Source organism: Mugil cephalus, chromosome 12 (genome assembly GCF_022458985.1).
Source record: "Mugil cephalus isolate CIBA_MC_2020 chromosome 12, CIBA_Mcephalus_1.1, whole genome shotgun sequence".
NCBI classification, from domain to species: Eukaryota; Metazoa; Chordata; class Actinopteri; order Mugiliformes; family Mugilidae; genus Mugil; species Mugil cephalus.
The window spans coordinates 25,336,264-25,355,625 of NC_061781.1; the positions used below are offsets into that span (position 1 = coordinate 25,336,264).

The window sequence follows — 19,362 nt, forward strand, 5'->3', positions numbered from 1 at the left end:
GTCCTAGTTCAATATGGAACAGTTGAAAATGAAACAGTCAATAAGACAGAGATTTAAAGCGTAGGGTTTTGTGGTTTGTGAGCTAAAGCTAAAGCTAAACCTGCAGCTCAAACCTCCGTGTGTTTGTTCAGTAGACGTACGAGAAGCAACGATTCATGAAGTCACATCTCATGAGTTCTTTTTCCCTTTTTTCTCATCTTTTGACGTAGTTGTTGTGGCTGCGAATGTAAAAGCTTTTCAAAATACTCCATCGCTTCGAGCCAATGATTTAGAATTTTTTTTTTGTCCTCTGTGAATTTCACATTACGCACGGCTTTTGAAATAACAAAACTCAGATTCCAAAACTGGTTGAGACTTGCTCCTTATCCCAATCCATCACTGTGCAACAAACACAGTGAAAAATGACTAACAATCCGTGTTTACGTAGCATTTCCAGCCGTCCTCCATATATGGAGTGATGAAGTCTTATATCCGATAGATGCTGCTTCCTGAGAAGAAGAAAAGAATAAAGAAGCTGATGAGCACGAGTTGTCCTTTTTCCCCACTGGAACTGATTTAACAAAAAATACTTATGTAACTCTTAGAAAAATTAAACTTTACACCATGAGAATTAAAATCTTCCTGGTAGACCTATGTGAGAAATGAAAGCATTTTTGCACAGATTCCAATTCAGCTAAATCTCAATACACACGAAGCTGCAGTTATTAGTTTTCAAATGGCTGATCATCCATGTGAATACTATGTGAAGTATGTGCCTGCAGAGTGTTTGTGTGCCAGGGTGGAGGACTCTTTTTTTCTTTTTTCTCTCCCTTATCAAGACTCTGTGTCTCTGTGGGGAATGTTTATCGAAAGCAGACCTGTTTCCTCGCTTCAACCAGAAACGTCTCATATTGTTGTTTGTTTTTCATGGCTGATTGATAGGGAACGGGATGCGAACAGAAAGACAGGAAACATCCATGCCAGGTTCCTGAATTTCACCAAAGAGCTCTGAAAGCTGAAGGCTGATTTGCTTAAATGTGGACGTAGATGTTAATCTGGGTCCAAACATACATAATATTTCTTTTTATTCACTGTTAAAAACATAAACTATGTTTTCTTTTGGGCTTTTCTCTTTACAAAGAAGGAGGTTTATATTCCTGCATCTTCAGTATGACTTTAAATGAACGGGTTTGGATATTTCTGCATCAGACTCTAGACGCAGATGGAAATCTTTTTTTAAGTGGCCTTGAATGTTGTTGATCTTAGACATGTTATTAATATTTACAATAGTAATATTTGTGCTGGAAGCAGCAGCACAGCAGTGATTAATGCCTGCGGGAGTCTGGTTATGCAGATTTGTGAATGGATCCATGTGTTCTCAGCTGATTTCAAATCTAACGATTGTGTACAAAACTGTACACAGCAAATCAAGAATGGCACAGTTGACATTTCCTGTTTGCCGATTGGTGCGTCGGCCAAAACAAGGAGTCGAAAGAGTTGCAGATGAAGGAGGGAGGGAGGGAGGAGGGAGGGGCCGGTGACGTGAATGTCACCGAGGGATTTTGACGGGATTAATGCAAAACCCACTCAACCATCCGTCATTAGACTGGAGCAAAACACGTAGGCGTGCAGGTGCGTTAGTGTGGCAGCTGAAGAATGAATCTAAGTCTGTGATATCCTTCCCTCTATGGGGCTTTGCCGGGGTTATAAGTCAACACCTCCACTTGCTGTGGTGTGCTAAATGCCAGCATGGTTGACTCTGGGAGCAGGCTCGCCTCAGCTTGTTCAACCTCTTGGCGTCTTAGATTTAGTCACTGCTCACGCAAACTCGGTGTAGCCTAGAAACACAGCAGCTCCCCTCCAAAATACGAGCATTAACCGTTTAGTAGGTGGTCTGCAGACCAAAACAAGCTCCTCATCAGCAGATAGACGCTGCAGAAATGGAAATGTACAGAGCATATGATACATGACCCAGTTGTGGCAAAGCTGTTGTGGATTATGTCTCAAAATAACATGTAAAATTATGGTCAAGACTGTGGCAAAGCTTGCACCATAGTGTGCAACAGCTACAACATGATGGTGCTCGGTGACCGCGTGAACTGTAATAGCTGTAAGAGCTGCAATATCAAATTACGTGGTTATTTCTCTCTGTCTTTAAGGGCATGAATCAAAGTTTTCAACCATCTTTGGTAGCAGTTTCTAACCTGGCAGTCGGGCCATGTGTTTTAAAGACAGAAATATGTTGAGCTACACTCAAAAATATGTTATTGTTACTTCATTGAGATATTAGATGTTTTCATGTTCAGACGCTGAGGCTCAGGCTGAGGCTTGTATCGCTCTCATCTGCTTCTCCATTTAGTTTCGAATTTAGTTGTTTTTTTATTATTACCGGTAACTGTACTTCATTTCTGCCTCTTCTTCACCGCTGACTGACTCATCCAGTCAGACTTTTCCATTTAAGTGTGTGGTTCCTACAGTAACATCTCCTGCGAATGCGCATACGTCCAATGACGACATGTGGAAAAACGTTTTCATGTGAACAGTGTCACTGAGATACAAAATGGGGAGTTTTTTTTTTCTTTTCGCTTTTGACAGAAGCTGGAGTTTCCTTCTCCTTGTTGTCTTTCAGCTGAGCTCTGCAAAATCCCTCAAACACATTTATCTGTGCCGTACTGTACACACCGACTAGAAACTGGTATTGATCTTCTCATCTGACTGTGGATACGATGGCAAACAAGCACTTAGAAGAAGAAACAGCCAAAAAAGAAAGCGAGTTTGCTGAAGGATATAAAAACCTCACCACCCCCACCCTGCTTCTCCATGGCTGCCTCCTTCATCCTCCCTTTCTCCCAGCCACTTGGCCCGGCGCCAGGCAGTAAGAGCCACGCTAAATGTGTAAATCAGCGTGCTGGTAAATACTGCCTCTGAGCTGAAAGGGCCTGGTAAGAGAACGTGACCCCAACAGTAACTCTGGAACAAAAGAAACAAACCATAGCTTCACCCCTTCTCGAGTCCCCGTGCTGTCCAACAAAGACCGGGTGAGAAAGAGCAGGCGCTGCAGACGGCCGGAGGAAACTCTGAGTCCTGGCTGTGGAGAACAAACATGGCAGCGACACGTACGAAGGCTGCGGCTCAGTTTGTTGATGCACATGCAGAATGACATGTACCGTGTGGGTTCATGTCACAGTGGCATCAATCCTCATCTTTTCCTCGACTCTTTAACAGTAAACACATACGGGAGGAGCATGTATGCTTGTGTTTACTGCACGTCACAGAGCTGCAACCAAGGATTGTTTAACTTAACAAAATGACAGAAGAATATTGAATATACTGAATACATTGGATTGTCACCAGCTCCTAAGTGTTTGTTTGTTTGAAACCCAAATATAAGAGATGGAACCAGACATTGTTTTTAGCGGATAAACAAATAAAAGCATCCTAAAAGCAGCAGGTGATTAACTGGCTGTAGTATTTGATAGTATTTTCCCGACTGTGTACGGCACGGTACGTGGTGCTGTGGAGTATAGGAACACCGTAGCTAGTCTTAAATATGCAGACCAAAGGAAAACAGACTGAAACACACATCCTGTCCATTCCACTTCATTCTCCAAGTGCCTTTGATGCTATGGAATGTAAATCAGCAGCGGCGAGACAGGGAGCAGCGTTTGGAGGCTGGCATTCAGTCGTCTGCATGTCTTGCAATCCACAATAAATCTGACATTTTCCACAACTTTCCCTGGAGGGGAATAAAAAGACCATAATTTTCTCAGATACATACAGACATACGGGGGGGGGGGAGAGAAAAAAAAAAGGATGAAAATGTAGATGTGAAGCGGCTGCAGACAAGTTAGAAAAAAGCAGTGTAGATTTAATTAAGTAGCGTTCAGTCTGTATAGGTAATAATGACTATGGGCAGGGACGGGATGGAGCATGGGCGCTTGGACTGCGGCTTTCCCATCATTCCTCTGCGCTTTGATAATATCCCTATAAGTCTATACGGACCCGCTCTCTGGCACGCTCCCCCATCACGGACGCAGAAAGGCCTTCTGTTACTTGTTACGCCCCACAAATTGAATTTGCGCACTGAATAGTTCTGCTGGGATGTGCCAGATGCAAAGATCTGGATAAACATAAAAGCACTCAGGGCAGCTGTGTGTGTATATGCCAGCTCAGAGAGATGGGGAACGTTCTTTAGCACTTGGCCCCAAAGTCTTTTCCACGATGGAAACGCGCTAACCTGCAGAAACAAGCCACAGTCTATGTGCTTCTGAATGTTTGATCGCGGTTTAAACACATAATATGTTTATTGAAATAATGAATCACTTCATCATTTATTTAAGGCCTCGGATCAGTCACGTCATTAGCTACGTTATTAGCCGCTTTATTAACGTATTCAGCCCTCGGAGACGGACACCACTTACATAACGTGGCTGTCTGGAGTGTGTCAGGAAGCTCGCTGCATGTGAACCTTGTCCCACAAGCTGGAGACGTCTGACATGGACTTTTGTCTGCAGGAAACTGGCTCTTGTTTAATGCTGTTAACAGAAGCATTTATGGAATGCAGCAACACAATTATCCTTTATTATATTACACTCATTTGAATACTTCAGATGGCATCAACACGCTCTCATCAGGCTTCGTCCCCACGCACTGCGGAGCTCAGACAAAGGCTTCATGTAGGTCTTCATCAGAATTCAAATGTGATTCAGAAACTGTTGGTGGGATCGGCACCATTGAGTTTACTGGGTTGTTTTCATGCTTGATTCACTGTAAAGCATGCACGTACGCTGCTGTGATATTTTCTAGTAACAGCTTGAAAACATTCACACATATTGAAAAGGAGTTTTTGGGTTTATGTCATGTGGAATCAGTCCTTTCATTTGTCTCGTTCTAGGACGACGAACACGTTAGTATATAGTTATATAATATAATTCAGACTCATAAACCGTTAAATGAAAAATAAAGCGACCACAAAGTGCATTTACATTCCCCTTTGAGTGTGTATGCAGAACATTTCACGGCTATCTAACCAATAGTTTCACTGAAAACCATAATTATTAACCTTGTGGTGGCTACAGGAATAGTCGGGGTTCATCAAAGTCGGTAGAATTTAATGTCCGTTCTGGTTGTAATTCCATCCGTATTTTTCACCCTGGACCAGGCCGGACTAACAGCCACCACTGAGCCATCACTGAGCCGGGCTACATGTTTTTCCTGGAGTGTTTTTCACACAGTGGTATCCCGCTGCTTGACCTGTGGCTAGCCCACTGCTAAGTGCTCACCTGCACTCTGCCTTTAGATAAATATCTCCTGCGGTTTCTCGGAGGTCCTGGCACCGGCCGCTTTACTACAATGGTGTAAAGTTCCACTCCAGCATCAACAAGTTAAGGAGCAGCTTCTTAGCATGGAGCAGAATGGAAGCTATTTTCTCGTGGGCCGACCCTCTCTGGCTGACCTTTTACTTCTAAAGTTTAATTACACTGGAAACACTGAGCGACTTGTCGCTGGTGTTGGCTCAGACACAGTTGTAGTAGATTAATTAATTTTATTTACACGACATTCAGCCAAATGTCATTTCGATGTTCGGTGGCATCTTTGTGAAGCAGCTCTTTGTGTCGTGTTTTTCCATATTGTGTTCTAGTACAAACTCCCCCCTAAGTACGGATTTTAAAGATTCAGTTTCTGTTTATTTCTTAACATACAAACCATGTAGGAGTTTATTTCATTGCTGAGTCTTTGAAGGCAGCCCAGTAAAACCTGGTTCAACCTTTTTCAAATCTCCTCCTTATGATGCCACTGTTAAAGAAACCATCAACATTACACGCATACACAGTAAAACTGGACGTTGCATCATAGACGAGTATCTCATAGTGAGATGAATGTCTGTACTAAAGGAAGAAACTAGAACAATTCAAAAAGTCTCACTACACCGGACACAAAACAGATGTAAATATAATTAATTTTTCTCACTGGAACTTAAGAGAACTTAAGACTCCTCACAGTTACTGACCTTAAAGGGTCAGGTTAGCTAGCACCATCACTTTCCTCACAACATCCAGCTTTTCCTTCAAAGTCCACCAGGAAAATGTCTTTCTAAGAACATATTCAACCAAATCAACGGCCCCTTCCTGCTTCCACCATCATGGGTTCAACAAATAGCAAATATCAAAACGTTAACGGGGAAAATCTGGTTGTGCAGCTTTCAACAGATGAACACGAACTGCTAGCTTGACTTAAACAGAGCGGCTCTCTAACTGTCCAATCAGAGGACGAGAAAACGCTGATGCACCCACGGGCCACAGAGAAGGAATAGGAATGCCAACCTGAAATGGGATTGGTTAAAGGAACAGCAGCAACCTGCAGATTTCTTTGACTCGGGCACTGCATGATGACTGAAATATGACTGGATAACAAGACAAGATAATCTACCTGGTGTATGTGTTTTTTTGTATCTTAATTGGCCAATTCACTGTTGTGTGCTCTACTATTTATTCCAATATAATGCTGATGAAATAATGCCACACCCATGCTCCCATGCAACAGTGGCACAAGTTCTGATAAGTCAAAATAAACGTGTGCACGGATCAAGTTTTACATTTAAACACACATAATGGAAAACTACACTATCTTAATAACTACACATTGTTTTACTCACATGTCAGACACTTAAAACACGACATTTAGCCCTGGCTTGCTTTATCTGATTTGCAAGATGTTCAAAAATGTGACAAGAAATTCATAAATGCGATGCGTGTCCATGCAGATAGTGACGTCTGTCACACAGCAGCTGGATCAGCTGTTGACGTGCAGCATGTTGGGTAAAAGGTGAAAACACTGAGCGCCCTGAAGGAGCACGGCCCCTGAGAGAGGAACGGCATGTCGTTGTGCGTAGGCGATAAGGACGGCGGGGTATGTCGGGGGTTTGGGCGGAGGGGTTTATGGGAGGGTTAGAATAACTTGTAACGGTGGTGATTTAAGGCAGACATAGATACCGTCTCCTGTCAACTCCAGACATTCTCCACCGAGCTTCACCATGTTCTCCGAAGCAGAGATACATTCCGAGGCGATGCAATCACTTAAAGCCGGCCGTGGATTCGTATGATAGGACAGCTGTGACTGACAGCAGCCACCGGGAAACATTTTGTTCCCATGAAACGCTGCGTGTACAAAGATTCATCGTTTGACCTCAGTCCCGCCAGAAACGGGAAGTTATTGTCAAAGTATGTAAGAGTTCTACTGTATTGGAGCCTCTTAAATTTAATCATATCAGAGTATCAGCTGCTTCTGCTGCATATTCTGATAGCGATCATTTCCTGTTTAGAGTCAACATTCCTCTATTCCAGATGGAGTCACAGCTATAAAAGAGGCTTTAACGACCCAAGGTGACTCACACATCCTCAACTTTGTGAATCTAATCACCCATCCCAGCGTCCAAATGGCAGGGGTCCAGTGGTCCTTTTAGGTCTGGTTTGGAAGCGTCCGCTGATGGTTAGTTTATCAAATAGACTGGATCTAAATATTTACTGGAGTGTTTATCTCCACCAACAGAGCTCAACGCAACGCGACCAGAGAAAAGCCGTGAAAAATAGACAGAACACAAGCAAATTAAGAAAACGTTTTCATCCATTTCACAACAGGTGCAACCGCAAAGAATAGCAATGGCACCGAAACAAAAGCGCACTGCTGCAAACACACAAACACGACGTGAGAGCCATTCCCGTGGAGCCGTGGAGTGATAAACTGCCTGGAACTAGACGCTCCTCTTGTTCTTTGTGACTTTTGGAGTTGTTGACATTTTCTACTGGTGATTTAAAAGTTGTTTTTATTATTAGAACAACCCGATTCTGAATAAGCATTTTGCCCGTTGGCTGCCAGTTCAACTCATTATGCTGACGTTCTGTTGTTGTGCTCTCTGTTACATTTATAGTGAGTTTCAGATCTACAAATGATTTAATCAGTTAAATAAAGTTTGATTCTAAAGTTCACTAAGTTCCAGTCCTGGTGCACACACTAGTTGGATAACATGCGCATGAAGCCACCTATGATAAAGGTTTTATATATATATATATAATTCTTTTTTTGTTTGTTCTCCACCACACATTAACAACAATTACAACAACAAGGGTTGAATTGAGGCAGAAGACGTTATCATTCTGCGCCATGTTTCACACAGAGCGCCACACTAACCCAGACCTGTCAATCTAAGCAAAATGATAATAATAATGCACATATCACTAGTTTAATATAGAACACGTATAGTAGAGAGGGGGTTCCTGCCTAATCTCTCCATCGGTTTGCAGGTCGTTGGCCTGAAAAACGTTGAAGACCCCCGGCCTGTGACATTATAAAAGGATATGTAGGATACAGATAGAGAAAACTGAAAGTTAACAAATAAAATATTTTAACTTGCTCATCCGTCATGGAAACGTTAGCATGGATTTTGAATTGTGTCAGATTGTTTGAGTTGACGTTGCCAATAAGGAAAATGTTTGGTCAAAATCAAGTTGTTAGAATAACAATAAGCGTTTCCACTCTCCAGTAGCAAACAAAAGTTCTTGTCCCGGCGCTTCGTCGCTTCATAGGGTCCTGGGAACTGTTCCGTTTAAGTCTTCTGTTTCCTGGTGTTGTGAGTGTTTGCAGCGTGTTTGTGTGTTTTCTGGTGCTGAGTATTTGCATTGCACACATAATCAAACGGATGAAAGCGTTTTTCTTAATGTGCTTGTCTGTTTGCATGTGTTCCCTCAAGCTGCAGTGCGCTGAGCTCTCTGCTCTGGGCCACTCTACTACCCAGATAAATAATGTCTCAGTTTTACGGAGCCGAACCAGCTGTGAGAGAAACTAGATACCGACCAATAAATCAGAACTGGGCCATATTAGCTGATGCTAATATTAGTATAAGTGTGTATCCCCTATTTATAAGCCAGTAAGCAATACGAAATTTTTATAATTAAAATATGGAAACCTACTGGTGCATTTCCATCTATTTTTAAATACATCTTTAGGTGTTTTCCTTGGCATCATTGCATGTCACTTTTAATCATTATCTAAAATACTTTGACATTGTGGTGCATGCTGCAGGCAATTCCACCTCTGTGTAAAGTGCATGAAAACCTAATAAGGGCAAACATGGTCAAGTATTTTTATTTTATTCCTGTTAAGTGAGGAACGTGCTACGGTAACACAAAGCAGACCACAGCAGAGCAGACGTCTTGTGTTTGCGATGTGACACAATTAGTCTGGGATAAGGCGAGTGGGGTAGAGCGGTAGCAAAGACGAAAGGTGCTTTTAGAGGTCGACACTTCTGATAACCCCGGAGCCTAATCTTAAAAAGCTAAAACAGAGCATAGGAGTAAAAGGACACAAGCAGAACGACGGCAGACTGGACTCATCGTTAGTTAGCCAACAGATGAGAACTAACCGGTGGAAATCAAGTTTGTAGGGATTGTTTTCCTTATGAGCATCATCAAACGAGTGATAACGAAACAGGAACAGAGGGAGATCATCCGCAGTGACATCCTGTTTGCATTCATCCTCATCATCAAGCGACTCATCTTTTTCTAGAGGCATTTGGATCCCCTGTAATAGACCATCATCACTGAACTCTTCCTGTTTATCAGTCGTCATGCTCCCACTCCGAGCTCGCGGATTGATTATGGAAACTGTCGGGTGGTAATCAGATTAGCCCGGCCGCTGGACAGATCATGAGTTCTGGTAGAGAATTCCCACTGTTCTCTGCTAACCAGTGCTTTGTACTTCAGTTCAGATCCCACAACTTTGTTTTTCTTTTCGTTTCGTTCTGTTATTAGTCGACTTCGTCAGTCGATTGGTCAGTACGGCAACTTTCAGAGACAGAGAAACAAAAGATTTTAAAAGAATCTTTAATTAAATGCCAGTTTTTTAATTAAACCTTTTAAATGAATTTACCACTTAAATTAAATAAAGAATTATCTAACGAGGAAATAGCTGATCCACAAGCTTAAAGATTGACCCACATTTAACATTTAATTTGATGAATTTCTAACATTTTAAGAGGCCGTAAACAGTTTTAGATGCTCTCAGTGGTTTCTGGTTTTCTCCACTCTAAGATTAACACAGTCCGGATACATAATTGCTTTAATAAAGTTCATATGAACAAGATCAAGAGCAGAAGAGCAGTAGCTTTAGCTGCTAAATGCTACTTTATATTCACGAGTGGTAGTGGTTAAAAAAGAATTCCGCGATATTTTTTTTGCCAAAAATCTACTTTTACTCCTAGACTGAACGTTAGATTGAAAGTGAAATAAAGAGTAAATTTGTAAAAGCAAAGCAATGAGCTGAAGGAATAATAACCCTGTGTGTTCCTGTAAGGGACACCTCTCATATTCTAATTATTCATTCTTTCATATGAAAATATTGATCAGTGCAGCTTCATGACTAACGAAGAGTCTTTTCTGGTTGTGTATTTGTATTTGCTGTGGATGTGCATTAAAACACTGGTGCCATGTTAATCTGAACATACGTGCACATGAGCCAAAATGTTTCTCCGATCATTTTTCCTGTAACAACTAAACTGAGCAGCTCCCTGTTTGTTTCCAGGTGTCTTCATCTTGTGTTCCAGCGACAAACTACGAGCTGGTAAGGAACAGATTTCTTTCATTTTTGCTTTAGTAATTGCTTCCATGCCGTACGTGCTCAGCAGACATTATTGGGTCCTTCCTGGTGCAGAATTATTGCAAACAGGGCTGGAAAGTCTCTATCAGCTACACTAACACGGCAGTTACTACTGCAGATAATGAACCATTATCTGGAGGCCCCCTGAGACAACTTGTGATTCTGCGCTATATAAATAAACCTGATGTTGTTTGACTTAACCGTTGTTTGACAGTCTGTTCTGGCAAAAGCTGTAGAAAATTATTTCTTTAGGTTTGGACATAAAAGAAAGAAAAACTCTGGATACGAAGGGTAAATAAAAAGCCCGACCCTCTAATCTACTATATCTCAATGAAGACTTTTGCTGTTCAACATAACAGTGAGCAAAGCGGGAAATAGTCTGAATATGAAGACATTTTGCAGGAGCAATAAAAACAAAGACGCTTGCTCCGTTGCCTTATTTGGTATCGGCCTAAGAAGCTGCATTAGGCTTGGATATCATTTGCTCCCTCGCTTCCTTGCATGTTGTGTGTCTAAAATGGTTTTTGGGTGCCTGACAAACCAAAGCAAACATCCCCTGCACTTTTCTGTGCTCACAGAGAAAGTATTTCTCTAAATGTCCTGTTTTTCTTTCATAAAAGCTGCAGCAATTTAGCAAGAACATGTTATTATCCGTACAGATGCTTTCGCAGTAGATGCCTTCCTCATGAAGACATGTGTTCAAGATGTGCAGAGGCACGGGCTCCGTTCTCTGGGCATCGCCTCTTTGGTTTCTGAGAGGAGCACCTGTGAGCACAGGTTGCTACAATTACCACAAAACTAGTCATCCATGGTATCTGTGAACACTTCATTAAGTAGCTCGTAGCCTCGTACAGATGTTGTCAGCTTTGACCGTTTGTCCTGGTGTGAGACAACCTGAGGCTACAGCAAGTATTCACAGTACAACTTAAAACCTGCACTCTGAAATCATCGTTTTAATGTCAGAATTCAGAATCTAAAGGGGAACAGTGGCTACGGGGCATCTTGTCTCTCTTCAGCCTGCCAAAAGTGCTCTCCCCAGAGGCTTTTGTGGCTGCATTAAAGACGCTGATTGCCCTCATAAACACTGACGAGCTGTGTGTAAAACGTTTACTCGGGCATCTTGACTGAACCTCACAGGAGAACTTAGAAGTAACATCACATTGGACATCTGCTGAGAGTCTGCTTAGCTTTTGATTTGTTACACAAAGTTATGGTAAGTTTCACCGGGAATCGCATCCATATCAGCATGTGCTACATAGATGAGTAAGTCATTCCATTTTATGTGTGTCACCTTCTCAGCGTATGACAGGAAGTGGGTGATGCCGTCTGAAAGCGTGCACGGCGACGCACCCCCAGGTTTGCTCTCCTCAGCCCCTTGTTTGGCAAATTCTTTCGCTCGCAGCCAGATAGAGACGTAATTTACAGCCCGACTCAGGTGCAGACTGAGTGCAGCACGGACTATATATTAACTAAGTCTGGGAAAAATGTGGGGAGAAAAAAAAAAAAAAACATTTCTGAATCCAGACATTCCATTCAGACAAATGAGCTACGACTGGATGAAAAGGAACTTTATCACCAGATGATCATGCTCCTTCTAAATTAAGTGAAAATCAGATTTCCATGCAGCTGTTCAGCTACAGGAGGGAAACAAGTAGTTATCCGGCTGAATGCAAATGATGTACTTGCATTTTACTTTTTTTTGAATGTAACCATTGAGATTCATTTGGAACAAACTATTCTCCATCTATGAGATTATCTTGTCTTTGCCTTCATCAATTTAACCTCAAAGCCCGTTTAGTGGATGTTGTGGGATTTTGATTGTATCGTATCATCTTCCTCAAAACATGTATTTAGCCAGTTTGTGATGGAAATGTCTGAAATTCCATTTTCCCTGGGCATTCAAAACACTTTGAGCCATGTTGGTTTAAAAAGGTGAGAATAAAAGACGCTGCAGTGGCGACGGAAACAAAGTTCTCACAGGTTTCTCCATGTTACATTACGTTCCTTTTGAGCGCAGCAGCAGAGAAAGTCGGATTGTTTGTTGGGGGCTTAAATTTGGGGATAAAGTTTGGGTTTTACAGTCACATGTCTGAACTGGTCTTGAGTGGATGCAGCTTTTCGTATTTATTTAGCTTCTGGTCTGTAGATGATCAGACTCTGTGTACTCTGTAGAGCTGTGCTCTCATGCTCATGTTCAGTCTGTGTAATTATGAAATTAGCGGCTTCTTCAGTTGGGATTTAAATATAGCCAGTAACTCTGCTGTGTACAGAGTAAATGTAAACTGTATCGCTTACTGTGGCCAGACCATCTATTGTTATGTGTGGTTGGACAGATAGATTCCCTCCAACAGAGTGAAGATGACCGAAGCCTCCGCTTCCAGCCAGCAGACCCCCACTTGGGTGGAGGCGCATGGCTGTAAAACACGCTGGGAGCATTCCTCAGATGTTCCCTCATGTTGAGCCAGCGTTGCCAGGAATACGTCTCTATTTTGCCGAATGACGTATAGAGGGAAAAGGAGGGATGTCACTGATGAGGTAGACTGCACATCTGATTGCATTCCCCCCGAAAAACACATACAAAGAACGAATGCTCTCACCAGAAAAGATATGCACAAACTGAGACAACCATAAACCACCAACACTTACATCATCCAGCCTTTTTTTTTTCTTTCTTTTTTTTTTTATAGGTTTTGTGTAGTGGGGGAACAGGGCCAGGACATTGCTGAGTAATGAGTAACTGCAGGGCAAAGATGGTCTAGATGTGGTCCAATTAGCGCTGTGTTTAGAACACATATTTCCCTGATGTGCCCGGTGTTACGCTGTGTATACAAGCACCAACCAGGCAACCTGTATTGAATTACTGCATGATGGAAGCTCCCTGGGAATGTTCGTACTGCAACAAAAAGTACATATGTGTAGTACGCAACTAAGAGCCGGGAGTCAGCTCGAAAATCTAACTTTCTAAAGTGTTTATAGGTTATGTAATGATGCTGCACACCCCAGTCAAGCTTCAGCTTAGATGGAGGGAAAAGATAAAGAGGTGGAATAGTATCGTGATTTTCCCTAAATGTCAGACTAAAGGTGGAAAAATGAGCTTGAGGCATTTTTCTATCTTGTCCAATAGAATATTAATAGAAACCAAGCAAACAGTCCTTAACTGACACAAGGTTGGTTTTTACTACACAATTATCTCCAGTTAAATTCATTCTTTCTGACTGCACATGTAGCTCTGGTTTTTATAACTTGTCACAAGAGCTACAAAAGACGCTGTTGAAATAAACTTCATATCATCAGGTCCGTGTGCTTTACATCAATATATATATATATATTTTCCATTCTCAGTAAAACACCTCATTTGTTTAAGAATACTTAAACATACCGGGGCCTTTTTCTTTACAGTGCTGAATTACAGGAACCCCGTGGCTCATAAAGTTTATGAAGTCATCCCACTAACTTCCAGTCCCACGGATTCTGACCTATTATCATAATGTCTACACGCTGAGCTGTAATTTACTCTCTCCAGTCTTCTAAACACTGTCAGAAAATACAAAATGAAGACACATCAGTTCAGGCTCTTTTAGTCTGAATAAGCGCTGGTCTCGGATAGTAACGTCATCCTATACTTGGTGCCATAATATGATTCTGATCTACTGTAATTAATCAACAGAGAGTGTTTGTGGTAACAGTTATGTCTGTTTTGCAGTTGGAGAGCACAGTGTCATACAGGACTTAAGGCTCTTTTAGAGATCTGCAGGCTGTAACTTACACACCTAACCCACGCCAACATGAGCCATACATCCTACAAATATCTGAACCTTCTCAGTTATGAACATGTTCCATATTTATTAATCCAAAACAATCGATTCGTAACTTGTGAAGACGGAGAAGCATCGGTAAATACTAAGGCAGAAACACAGTACGACCAATCGGACCAATCACAGCTCTTGTGCTCTGCGTTGCCGTAGTTACATTTCTGGGGAGGTCTAGGAATAGGACATGAAATTAACACAGTTAAGTCCAAACCACCTATTAGTGGGATGGTGTCTGGGTGGTTGATCCTTCATACATGTGGAGACTTTTGCAAAGAGCACCATTGTTAGAGTCAGTTTGATCCATTCAGTGTTTAACATCTAACGTAAAATTAACATGACGATATGTTTTTTATGTCCTGAACCCATGTTGTACACATCTGTGTTCTCTTGGGTCAGTTTGACCTGAGGTTTTTTTAGCTGTATAAAGAAATATCAGCATTTACACACGTTTGTTGGATGATATTGAGGAACCGAACATCACCATAACTGTAGTAGTTGTACCACTGATAGACATGAAGACATGGTGAAGGGGAAAACTCTCCCGACATCTTTGATGTTTGCCACCCTGTGGGGGCTGGGAAATGTTGTTCTGATAGTTCACACGACACAGGGGCGGAGCAACACATAAAAGCTTCAACGGAAGCTTTCTAAACTATTTCCCTTCCCTGCTCTGTGTGGTCTCTCTTTCTGCCCCCTCTCAACTGAAAATGACTGTCACATCTCTTTGGCCATGAAGTTATTATGGTCACATGAACAACAGGGTGAATGGAGCGGACTTAAAATGGTTCTAGGCACCAACAGATAAACTGTCAAATCAGCATCTGAGCTCTCCATAATACCACCAATCAAAAAGAAGATACTATTTGACAAATGTAGAGGGGAGGCGCATACATGGGGACAGTTGGAAAGACTTGGACCTCTCTCCCAGTGGCAGCTTGTGACTTGGTTGTTGTCAGTGTGTGGGAATGAATGATTTAGAAATATTGTAAAGCACTTAAAGTACCACTAAGGTGTAGGGATGGGCACTTTGCAGGTGTTATCCAGCACTTCTGTAACGGTGCCGGAGCCTAAAGAATGGAAAACATACAGACAGTTTTTAATTATGAAGGCATTTTGTGACATGCAAGTTGAACAGAATGTCATATTTATGTCATAATGTTATGTCATAATTATCACAATAAAAACAGCAGTGAATCAGCTGCTCTCCTCCCTGACGCTGCTGCTAACTCCCTGTTGTGGGGTTTGTCAGGTATTAAAGACGCTACGTTTCTGGTCCTTTAATAAAATACTATGTGTGGTCAGATGTTGGATCTAATTCCAGGTGTTACCTTCCTTGTTGCAGGTTGACCAGTCTGCAACTTTAGAGGTGAAGTCCAAGCAAACTTTTAACAAATGTTTGGTCTCAGACATTTTGAAGGTTCACTTCCATACATGCAGGTGAAAAACTGACGTGACGTCACATGTACCGTCGGCATCTGCGTTGCTTTTCAGTCTGGCTACTACCGTTAGAGTCAGCACTAGTTCCATTATGATGCCCGTGTCTGTACCTTCCCTACTAAGGTGAAGACCTTCCTCCTACTTTGGTTCTGTTGTTGGTCTTCACTGTGGTGGTTTTAGCTGCTAAATGTTCCACTGTTTTTCAAATGGCAGCTTGTCTGGTAGTCTACAGGAGGTTTATAGGAACTGTTTTTTTTGTGAGTACACCTACTTACATTAATTTTCTTATCAATCTAAAGAGCAGCATTCAAAGCAGGAAAGAAAACCAAAAGGATAACACGTGTGGTTCTGTTCATGTGCATTTGGGTGTGACTGATTAGACCCTCCCATAACACACACTTACTAAAGTATAAAAATATTTGGCCCATGCCTTTAGAGACTCCCTCCTCTCTCACAATTTGAAAAAGACTTTTGGTTACGTAACAGAGCGACTCGGTATCAGTAGAAACAGAGAGAAATGGGGTGAGAAACGGACACATGTCAAAGTTGGTTTGGGGTCACAGTCAGCAGAAGGGTTTTTCCCACAGAAAGGACGGGCCGCTCTCCTCGCTCCCTGCTCCTGAGGGATCGTTGGTACGTTAGTAGCCCCCTCTAAACCCACGGAGCGGGAGGGAGTGAAGCGTACACACTTCACACCCCTAACCCGGGGTGCACCCAGGCCTACGCGGACCCTCCCTCCTCGGCTCTTGTGTTTACATTTCTGGGACGTGTCTGTGTGAAAGCTGCAGATGAACGAACACGAAGCATGGCAAGAGAAACAGCTGTGTGTTAGACGGACGAAGCAGTCGCTCTATAAATTCATATGAACGCCGTTAACTTTCAGTGGCGCCATGTTGGGATCATATTCAGTTGTTGCTTCACACCATTCACCTGGAAAAATAGATTTTGTTTTATCACAAAAATCCACTACCATGACATTTATTGCTGTGGGAGGAAAACCCGTCCTGTCCAAATGTGAAGGATTTACACTGAACCATCACCCAGCTTCACAAACATGATCCGGTCCGGATGAGGCCTGCAGGACTGCAGCAGGATTGCCTTTTTAGGCAGCCACGACAGGAGAAAAATATTTAAGGCTCTTGCCAAACAGCTGCACTTTTACTTTGAAGGCAAACAAACACGGTCACAGTTCACACCTTCTTCTAGGAGTGACTATAAACTCTGCTGGCTCTGTCCCCGACAGAATGAACATCATTTAGATTTAAACACATATGAAGACAAAATCCTGTTTCCGGAGTGAGAAATGTTTACTACTACACTGTATACTGTCTTCAGGTGAGCCATCATTGTGCCAACTAGCATCCACGTCTGTAGTTTGTGTTTATTACCACTAGAAGGCACTGTTAGACATGGGAGCCTCTGCCAGTGTCCAGTGTCATTTCTGAGGTCTGAGACACTCACAATGACGCCACCCGCAGATACAAAAACATATATGAAATTGATCGAAGAAGTTAATGCACTTGTTACTTTCTTTTTTGGAGCTCCTACCAGATGAATGATTTGTACAGCATGTCAGAAGTACCAAACAGTGGCCGGGTGGTATGTGAATCCTATGCTAAAAGGTTTATTCTTGTTAAAGGATGTGTGTGATATTTAACTTTTCGTCTTACTGACAAGGGAAGCTGCATAAATTCTCAATAAACTCAGTGTCATTCCAGGTTTGTAAAAGCTTAGTTGAAATGCATTCACATCTAAGGCTGCTAAGCTCTGTGTGGGCCATCGCTCAAAATGCAGTGTAAACACCGGAGCGGAGCTGGTGTATACGTAGCTACATTTAAGCCTGTGCAGATGGTGTGTGTGTTCTCCAAAGAAACAAAATGTCCTTAAAAAACGTACAAGGCCGTCCATGAACAAAAAGGAGGGGCAAGGCAACCGCCCTTCAGCATTCATGGACCCTTTGCTTCCTCATCAAGGATACAAATATACGGGACCAGTGATGGGCGAAATGGGCCGTGTCCTGAGCTCTAAAGATGCACGGCTGTATATTTAGCCCTGGGCCATTTCCCCCCCTAGAGGCTCTCGTTTATCCCCGCCGCTCGAGGGAGGAAACTCCCAGCTCGCTAACTACCTCTGCCTTGCTTAAAGGAGTGAGCTATAATTTGGTAAATTGGTCAAAGGAGCCACTGTGCTCATGTGAAAGAAAGCACATGGCAGAGCGGTGGTGGAGAGATAAAGAGTCGTGGGCCTGGGTTCCACGCTGATGTGCTGCACTCGCGGGGGGGAAACATGTGGCCGCGTCGATGGACTTTCTTCGTCCGTGCGCTTTTGCGTGACACTTCTTACGAGGACAGACAAACATGAGCAACTAAGGTTAAACTCAGACCTACTGCAGCTAATTAGGGCTCAACAATAAAGCTGTGTTTTGTGTTCTGGAAGGGATGTGCAGCCTGAGAGAACGCTAACAGAAAATGATTTGTTCTTGCGGTTTTCAGTGCATTTCCTGTTTGTAAAAGTTATTAATTAATTTGAACTAGAAAGATTAGAAACATGAGCTTTTAAACTAATTTAAAACCCAGTGTCAGCCAAACCCATGTGGAAGCCAGAATGTGTGCAAACTTTGACCAACTTTGACCTAATGCACTGGTTTCCAGTTTGTTCCTGTTTGTGTTGAGGGACATTTAGCCAAATTTCAGTTACACCACTGCTTTGTCTAGTGGTGTTGCATCAGTCTTTTCTCTCTTTGCATGTAACAACAAGACAAACAGTGATCTAAACGAACTAGAAGTGCATCAAAATCTAGTCAGCTTCCACACACTAAACATAACAGTGGTCTAAAGTGAGTACTGTAATATCCAAATGAACTAAATCTACTTTACTTTGAGCCCACAGTGTGAGGCAGGTAATACTTTTAGCTGAACCTGTACCTATCTCAGATTAGGCCTGACTCAACTTAAATCTATTATTGCACTTTGGTTATCCTCCTGTCATGCCTCAAACACTGCGTAGGCATTGGAGGCACTGACTGATGTACATCTTTCCTCACAGATAGATCCTTCCGTGTGCATGTGGGGGCAGTTTTCCTCCTCAGTTGCCCCTCTGACCTGTGGGGTCCCCCAGGGGTCAGTTCTGGACCCTCTACTGATTTCACTTTACATGCTACCCCTGGGATCCATATTTAGGAAACATGGTATTACTTTTCACTGCTTTGCTGATGATGTGCAAGTGTACTTACTTACAAGTGCAAGTGTACGGATGGACTTGAGGTTGTCCAGTTTGGTCACCCTGTCCTGGTAGAGGTCCTTGGCTCACCAGCAGAAACGAGAACACATAACGCCAGTGCTTTGCTATCTTCATTGGCTCCCAGTTAGATTAGGTAGAGGATTGATTTTAAGATTCTTGTATTTGTTTTTAAATCTCTGAATGAATACCTATCAGACCTTGGAATCGTCCCTCCCGAGCCCTTAGGTCAGCTGACCAGATGGTC

At 42.5% G+C, this 19,362-nt stretch overlaps 1 protein-coding gene across 16 annotated transcripts in view; it reads left to right on the top strand.

The window, feature by feature from the left end:
- tns1b (tensin 1b) overlaps positions 1 to 19,362 on the top strand; it is a 160,424-nt gene that overhangs the window by 83,444 nt on the left and 57,618 nt on the right. For all 16 annotated transcript variants that reach the window (XM_047600628.1, XM_047600631.1, XM_047600640.1 and 13 more), the window contains one exon: positions 10,555 to 10,593. In XM_047600628.1, the coding sequence (XP_047456584.1) occupies positions 10,555 to 10,593 (39 nt within the window). The remainder of the gene's footprint in view (positions 1 to 10,554; positions 10,594 to 19,362) is intronic.